Here is a 9,200-nt window from a genome sequence, read left to right on the forward strand (position 1 = left end):
CTATTTCTTATCTTCCTCACTCTTTTCTTTTCCCCTATTCAGCACCCTCTCCCTCTCTCTCTCTCTGTGGTACTCCTCTCTCAGATCCTCCCTGTCTCTTCGGCAATATCCTTGGGCAGTGATGTGGAAAAGGTCCACACAGTTCCCTGAATATGCATCCCTGTGTGTGGCCCTGTACACAGCTTCTCTGGCCAATGAGATAGCCTCCTGGTCATTCAGGCTCCACCGCACCTCTCCATCCAGCACTCCGTAAGCATAAGGCGAACCTGAGCCAACCGAGAAGAGCTCTCCCTGCAGCCGGGTGCCATCACTGCACACATAGAACAGCTTTGGGCCACAACGATCCCTGACAGGGGATCTTGTCAGGTCCACGTCAGTTACTGCATGTCTTGTTCTCTCACAGGCACTGTCAGTCAAGTCATCTTGACTACAAGCATCACTAGTTGACATTCCTGTCTCTTCAAGGGGCCGTTTTGCTGGAGAGATGCTGTCGTCTCTGCCTGATCCCATCCTATCAACTCTTTGTCCCTTGAATTTCTCCACCCTAACCTCCTCTACATCCCAGCCACAAAGAGTGGCTGCCACACACACATCAGTCCCCTTAAAGGGGTGCAGCATATGAGAGAGGAGCTTGGCAGAGCCAGTGATTGACAAGCGGCGGCCGTGGCGTAGTTGGTAAAGGCGGATCTCTCTGGCCAGGATTCTCTCCCATAGCATGCAGTCTGCACCACTGCCTGAAGTGGTGACCAGTAAATGGGAGTGGATGGGCAGGATCTTCTGGGCAGAGGGACAGGCGACATGCCCTGAGCAGCTGGCACGTGTGTCTGCCGCTGCTATAACACCTCCTTGGAACACAAAGGCCAGGGTAGTGGTTCCATGAGACAAAGGGAATGGGCGGCGGGTGGGCGGTGATGAGGAGGTGGACAGGGAAGAAAGGGACGTGTGTCTGTTGTCACAGCGGAAAGGAACAGAGCTCTGAGGAGTAGGTATGAAAAAGCGCAGAGGGACCTCTCCATCTCTCTCAGATGATTTAAACCTTCCCCAACCAAGGATCCTTTCATCAGCCATGTCCAGGAGAGGAGTGGTATCTCCCATAGGCCCAGATAGTGAGGCAGGAGTGTTCCACCTGTGAGACATAGGGGTGTCCTGAAAGCCACTGACGTCTTGTAAAGCCATTGTGATTGTCTTTTGCTGACGGATTGTGGTAGATATCAATGCAATAAAGATCACAAAACAGACTCAATCTCCCTACAAAAACAGATTTACTGTCCCTTGAATTTGAGTAAAAGGTTGATGCTCAGTGTAATCTCTCAATAAGGAGAGGCAATAACATTTAACAGCTCAGAGCAATCCATAATCCAGAGAAACTGTCCTTAGGCTTGTTCAATTTCTCCCAGTGAAATCCATTTTTACAGCCTTGTATATGACAGTCCTGCTTGGTATCAACTCTCTCCCCAAATACAATGACACTGAACTTGAAGTGTTTTTATATAGCAGTCTGACACACACATGCGAACGCGCACACAAACACACACACTAATATTTCTCACAAGCATTTAGCTTGACTTAGCGATATATGATAGTGCTTCTGTTGTGATGGTGATACGATATAGAGAAGCGACTCTACAAACACTACAGGGTCAATTCTGAGGCAGCTTGTCAATAGGCCACATTAGTGAAGCGACACTTGTACTTGCATAAACATGTCCTCTTGTTACATTTTCTGTTTCACATTTAATGTCATTTTATATCTGTGAGTTATATTTGAAGGTAAATCCAATTATTATTATTCTTCACAAAAGGGTAGTTACCATTCAAAAAGAACAAGAAAGAGGATTTTGACACCCACCATCTCACATTGTTCTGAAATCGTTTCTGTTGTTAGAAACAGATAAGATTAGCATTCATGCAACATTATTTTGCTGAAATATAATTTGATCTCCGAGAAATTAAGCTTATTAATTGCACCAAAATTGGCCATTTTAATTTATAGGACCTATAATATTAAATAAATATTGTGCCAAACATTCGATTTGGACTAAACTTTTTTCTAACTCTAACCAGTTTACCACCAAACTTTTTATGCGAGTAAAGTACATGTTGCATAAAAAATGTCACGACAGGCCTTGTCGGTAAATGTTCCAAATGTCGACAAAACAAATTACGCTAGACAATTAATTATGTGAGAAATACCGGTGGAAATGCTTTTATGCTCAAATATTGATATATTAACCATCATATTGAAGTTGTCGTGTCTTTGGCATCATTAAAACTGAAGACTATTTATCAAATAACTCTCTGTAATTATTATTACGTGATTAAACTGATTAATCATGTAACTGTAATTAACTAGGAAGTCGGACACCAAGGAAAATATTCAGATTATAAAGTTATAATTTTCCTAATATAACTTTCAGATATTTGAATATCTGATCACTTAGTCTTCGAATTAATGAATTATTATTTACCTCATGTTAGTCTCATTCCAAACGCCGTAAATTGTTGGTTATCTGCACGAACCCAGTCTTCACTGAGTCATCCATACATCAATTGTCTAAAATCATTTATTAACTAAGTAATTCACAGAACTGCATAAACAAACAGTAGATATTTACAAGGAAATGATAACGGAGTTTCCCTAGTGGGATAAACCGGTATCGCGGCTTGGTGGACAAAAAGGGAAGTGGTGGTCAACTGAGATGAAACACTACAAAGTTGATAATTATAACAATTGAAATGCTAATCCTTTGCACATGAACGCTCACTCATTCGGGAATAATTGCAATCAATATATATATTTACGCTCAGTGTGTCGTCGGGATCTCTGTTGAAAAGTTTGTTTCTGTTGGAGAGTTTGTCCGCCCTCTCGCTCTGTCGTGGTTAGAATTGATAGTAAAGAGTGACATTCATTCATGTCGTTATAGAATAGATGTTTCGGCGGATGTCGGTCTTCGCGTTCAATGATACCGAATTCCTAGCTGCAGACTAGTAATTAATATCAAAGACTTGGTCTTATTCTGTCGGTATCGATAGTCTAAGAGTTTAACCACGTGGTATGGTTAAAAGATTCAGCCATCTACTCAAACCTTAGCTTATACTCAGGTTTATGGTCTCCTCTCAAACCTTGGCCCTCTCGTTATCGAGGTAAGCTGGTCTGGTGATAGAAAACCCGGGTGGGGGTTTTATTCAGAAGAGCAGAAAAGGGCCTGTCCCAGGATGCCCGACCATAACTGTGCTCATGAGCGGTCCTCTGATTTAGTTTCCTTCATTAAACAATCCAAAATCACATTACATAATTTCACAAACAGTTCAATCCTCACTCATTCATTTTATACAACAATTAGATGTAAGCCTCATAGCTGAGGCTATTATATAAACAGCGTTATGGTAATGTGGCCGTATTGTCTCCCATGAGTTTCACAAAATTGTACCAAATGGACCAGTTCGTAGCTGGATTCTTCACCGATCTTTTATACATTTTCCAGAACATAAATGTTGTTCGGACCTCAAGTTCTGTGAGGTGGAAGAAATTCCTTTGTTCTCTCTATGAAAACTCACTCTCTCTCTATACTGTGGCCATGAGGAGATATTCTCCTCCAGGAATTTACGACCTGGGGTTGCAGCAGCCTGAGTATAGGAGACAGAGAGAGGGGAATGGTGCTCGCTGTACCCAAAGAGGGCAACGTCATGACAAAGTCAACTTACAGTCACGCGATGACTAGTGGTGTGGTCCTCCCACTACGGCTCAGGAAAGCATGCAGGTTATTAGGCTACAGATTAAATAAATTATGATGAACTTCACAGGGTGGTGAAAGTGCACGGTGATGAGCTTGATGCTCCTTTCCAATAAATACAGTGCCTTCAGAAAGTATTCATGTCCCATGACTTATTCCACATTTTGTTGTGTTGCAGCAAGAATTCAAAATGGTTTAAATGTTTTTTTTATTACCTCTCTACACACAATAACCCATAGGGAGGGCTGCCAGTTTGAGGGCTGCCATCTTATTGGTTCTTAACCAACCATGCTATTTTGTTCGTTTTTTTCGTGTTGTTCGTAACTTTTTTTGTACATAATGTTGCTGCTACCGTCTCTTATGACCGAAAAGAGCTTCTGGACATCAGAACTGGGATTACTCACCTCAAATTGGATGAGGAGTTCTTCTTCAATGAGTCGGACGCGGGGGATATACTACAGACACACATCAGGCGATGAGTGGCTAATCTGCCCTTGCCTTCCGTTCTGATAGCTAACGTTCAATCGCTGGAAAATGAATGAGACGAACTGAAAGCACGTACAGTATATCCTATCAACGGGACATGAAAAGCTGTAATATTTTATGTTTCACCGAGTCGTGGCTGAACGTCGACATTAAGAACATACAGCTGGTGGGTTATACACTCTATCAGCAGGACAGAACAGCAGCCTCTGGTAAGACACGGAGCAGGGGCCTATGCATATTTGCAAATAATGGCTGGTGCACGATATCTAAGGAAGTCTCAAGGTTTTTCTCGCCTGAGGTAGAGTATGATAAGCTGTAGACCACACTATCTACCGAGAAAGTTTTCATCTGTATTTTTCGTAGCTACATACCACCACAGACCGAGGCTGGCACTAAAACCACACTCAATGAGCTGTATTCCGCCATAAGCAAACAGGAAAATGCTCATCCAGAGCTTTAATGCAGGGAAACAAATCAGTTTTACCTAATTTCTATCAGCATGTTAAATGTGCAACCAGAGGAAAAACTATTCGAGACCACCTTTACTCCACACACAGAGACGCTTACAAAGCTCTCCCTCACCCTCCATTTGGCAAATCTGACCATAACTCTAATCTCCTGATTCCTGCTTACAAGCAAAAATTAAAGCAGGAAGCACCAGTGACTCGGTCTATAAAAAAGTGGTCAGATGAAGCAGATGCTAAACTAAAGGATTGTTTTGCTAGCACAGACTGGAATATATTCTGGGATTCTTCCGATGGCATTGAGGAGTACACCACATCAGTCACTGCTTTATCAATAAGTGCATCGAGAACGTCGTCCCCACAGTGACTGTATGTACATACCCCAACCAGAAGCCATGGATTACAGGCAACATTCGCACTGAGCTATAGGGTAGAGCTGCCAATTTCAAGGAGCGGGACTCGAACCTGGAAGCTTATAATAAATCCCGTTATGCCCTCCGACAAACCATCAAACAGGCAAGCGTCAATACAGGACTAAGATCGAATCGTACTACACCGGCTCCGACCCTCATCGGATGTGGCAGGGCTTGCAAAATATTACAGACTACAAAGGGAAGCACAGCTGAGAGCTGCCCAGTGACACGAGCCTACCAGATGAGCTAAATAACTTCTATGCAAGCGTCAAAGCAAGTAACACTGAAACATGCATGAGAGCATCAGCTGTTCCGGACGACTATGTGGTCACGCTCTCTGCAGCCGATGTGAGTAAGATCTTTAAACAGGTCAACAGTCACAAGGCCGTTGGGCCAGACAGATTACCAGGACGTATACTCCGAGCATGCGCTGACCAACTGCCAAGTATCTTCACTGACATTTTCAACCTCTCCCTGACCAAGTCTGTAATACCTACATGTTTCAAGCAGACCATCATAGTCCCTGTGCCCAAGAACACTAAGGTAAACTGCCTTAATGACTACCGACCCGTAGCATTCACGTCTGTAGCCATTAAATACTTTGAAAGGCTGGTCATGGCTTAAATCAACACCATTATCCCAGAAACCCTAGACACACTCCAATTTGCATACCGCACCAACAGATCCACAGATGATGCAATCGCTATTGCACTCCACACTGCCCTTTCCCACCTGGACAAAAGGAACACCTATGTGAGAATGCTATTAATTGACTACAGCTCAGCGTTCAACACCATAGTGCCCCCAAAGCTCATCACTAAGCTAAGGACCCTGGAACTAAACACCTCCCTCTGCAACTGGATCCTGGACTTCCCCAGGTGGTAAGGGTAGGTAACAACACATCCGCCATGCTGATCCTCAACACGGTGGCCTTTCAGGGGTGCGTGCCCAGTCCCCTCCTGTACTCCCTGTTCACTCATGACTGCACGGCCAGGCACGACTCCAACACCATCATTAAGTTTGCTGATGACACAACATGACTACGATGAGACAGCCTATAGGGAGGAGGTCAGAGACATGACCGTGTGGTGCAAGGACAACAACCTGTCCATCAACGTGATCAAGACAAAGGAGATGATTGTGAACTACAGGAAAAGGAGGACTAGGCACGCCCCCATTCTCATTGTCGGGGCTGTAGTGGAACAGGTTGAGAGCTTCCTTGGCGTCCACATCACCAACAAACTAACATGGTCCAAGCACACCAAAACAGTCTTGAAGAGGGCACAACAAAACCTATTCCCCCTCAGGAGACCGAAAAGATTTGGCATGGGTCCTCAGATCCTCAAAAGGTTTTACAACTGCACCATCGAGAGCATCCTGACGGGTTGCATCAATGCCTGGTATGGCAACTGCTCGGCCTACACCCGAGGGTAGTGCGTACGGCCCAGTACATCACTGGAGCCAAGCTGCCATCCAGGACCTCTATACCAGGTGGTGTCAGGGGAAGGCACTAAAAATTGTCAAAGACACCCTAGTCATAGACTGTTCTCTATTCTACCGCACGGCAAGCGGTACCGGAGTGCCAAGTCTAGGTCCAAGAGGCTTTACTAATTCTACCTACATGTACAATGTCTCGTCATTGATCACTGTTGTGTTATCACCAAACTTAATGATGGTGTTGGAGTCGTGCCTGGCCGTGCCTTGACACCGATGCCACTGCATATTGACACATTGACTCTGTACCGGTACCCCCTGTATATAGCCCCACTATTGTTATTTACTGCTGCTTTTTAAATATTTGTTATTCTTATCTCTTACTTTTGTTTAGGTCTTTTCTTAGTTAATTGCTTCTTTTTCTTATTTTTTGTCTCATCGCTACAACTCCAGTACGGGCTCGGGAGAGACGAAGGTCGAGAGCCATGCATCCTCCGAAACACAACCCAACCAAGCCGCACTGCTTCTTAACACAGTGCACATCCAACCCGGAGGCCAGCCGCACCAATGTGTCAGAGGAAACACCGTACACCTAGCGACCTAGTCAGCGCGCACTGCGCCCGGCCCGCCACAGGAGTTGCTAGTGTCCGATGAGACAAGGATATCCTTACGGGCCAAACCCTCCCTAACCCAGACGACGCTAGGCCAATTGTGCGTCGCCCCATGGACCACCCGGTCGCGACCGGCTGCGACAGAGCCTGGGCTCGAACCCAGAGTCTCTGGTGGCACAGCTAGCACTGCGATGCAGTGCCTTAGACCACTGCGCCACCCGGGAGGCCTGTAAGTAAGCATTTCACTGTTGTATTCAGCGCATTTGACAAATAAAATTAGATTTGATACCTAGTCAGCTGTACAACTGAATGCCTTCAACTGAATGTGTCTTCCACATTTAACCCAAACCCTCTGAATCAGAGCGGTGCGGGGGGCTGCCTTAATCGACATCCACTAACTGCCTTGCTCAGGGGCAGAACGACTTTGTATATTCAATATACAAAATCACGTTGAACACTATTATTGCACAAAGAGTGGATTTATGCAACTTATTAAGCACATTTTTACTCCTGAACTTGACATAATAAAGGCGTTGAATACTTATTGACTCAAGACATCTCAGCATTTTATTTTTAATTAATTTGTAAAACAATTATTCCACTTTGACATTATGGGGTATTGTGTGTAGGCCAGTGAAAATAAAATCTCAATTGAATTTAATTGCAATTCAGACTGTAACACAACAAAATGTGAAAAAGTCAAGGGGTGTGAATACTGCACAGTATCGAAGGTTTTATTCTTGTGACATGATGGTTGATGCTTGGCTGCCATTTGACAAATAAAAATTCTCACTCTGTCCATAATAATCTCATTATGTACGCTTTACCCGCACTGTAGCTGCGATCTGTTGGCTAGAGCACATGTGCCAATACCAGAGTGGGCACATTCGCTATAATGCAAAACATTTTGTGACAAAACCATCAGTGGAGTTGAAAATGCAATGGAAATGCATTTAACCTGTATTTTTTTATTCGGTTCATAGGAATTAAACTGCAAACGTTTTTTTTATGTGCACTACATCATCACACACAGCCTTTTATCCGCAAAAAGTACATTTGATGGAAACTCATCTCTGGTGGTAAAATGCATACATTGCTTTTATGCAGATTTTTGAATATTTGCACGGAAATCTGTGGCCAATTGGATGGAAATCTAGCTAATGAGTTAGACATGAGGAAATGACAAAAGACACTCACGGACCCCCCACAATCCCACCCCAACAACGAGTATATACTATCAGTTCCCTATGTTTGACAAATAGTATGGAGCTGTGGCTCAGAGAATGGTTTCTTCATCATATTCTCAGTGAATGTTTTTTTGTTTTTGTTTAGAGAAATTTGGCATTGAAGTTGTTGGGTTTATGTACCATCCCACATCCTGATATTACTAGGTTCTGACCACTAGATGGTGCTGTTCCTGCTATTCTGTGATTCATTTTTTAAAGGGATAGATCACTCAAATTACAAAAATACATAATGGTTTTCTTACTCTGTAAGCAGTCTATGGCCCACGGGCATATTCATTACGGAAATCGTTCACCGTTTAAGAACCAAACTGAAGTGAACAAAGAAAAATGAGAGTTACTATTGGACAAATTCAGGTAGGTCCCGCCCCATTTTGTTTGCTTCCGTTTTGAAACAGAATCGGTGTATTGAATAGCCCCCTGGTATCACAGCAACGCTTCGGTTTTATTTACCTGGCCACTGTTTCAAATGCAAACTTTTCAGCAGTTGTGTCATAAATCTAATGGAAGTCAAATGGAACCTATATTAGCATTTCTTAGTAAGTTAGTTTATTGAGTCTGCCAGATCAGAGGCAGTAAGGATGACCAGGGATGTTCGGTTGATAAGTGCGTGAATTTGACTATTTTCTTGTCCTGCTTAGCATTCAAAATGTAAGAGTACCTTTGGGTGTCAAGGAAAATGTATGGGGTAAAAAGTACTATATTTTCTTAAGTAGTGCAGTGAAATAAAAGTAGTCAAAAATATATATAGTAAAGTACAGATACCCAAAATAAATACTTAAATAGCACTTTAAAGTATTTTTACTAAAGTACT

General features: G+C 43.4%; 1 protein-coding gene across 1 annotated transcript; it reads right to left on the reverse strand.

Moving 5' to 3' along the window:
• On the reverse strand, positions 1 to 1,176 carry LOC139551233 (proteasome subunit beta type-11-like). The gene is made up of 2 exons (XM_071362723.1): positions 564 to 1,176; positions 1 to 347 (listed from the first exon to the last, which is right to left on the reverse strand). The coding sequence occupies exons 1-2, from the start codon at positions 1,174 to 1,176 to the stop codon at positions 1 to 3; spliced, it is 960 nt and encodes a 319-aa protein (XP_071218824.1).
• Positions 1,177 to 9,200: the final 8,024 nt, after the last annotated feature.

Source organism: Salvelinus alpinus, chromosome 23 (genome assembly GCF_045679555.1).
Source record: "Salvelinus alpinus chromosome 23, SLU_Salpinus.1, whole genome shotgun sequence".
NCBI lineage: Eukaryota > Metazoa > Chordata > Actinopteri > Salmoniformes > Salmonidae > Salvelinus > Salvelinus alpinus.

Bases quoted from the DNA above. Each gene is read 5' to 3' on its own strand.
- LOC139551233 (XM_071362723.1), bottom strand. From the start codon at position 1,176: ATGGCTTTACAAGACGTCAGTGGCTTTCAGGACACCCCTATGTCTCAC. The intron at 348-563 runs GGGATGTAGAGG...GATCCCCTGTCA, and splicing joins GGCAGCCACTCTTTGTGGCT to GGGATCGTTGTGGCCCAAAG.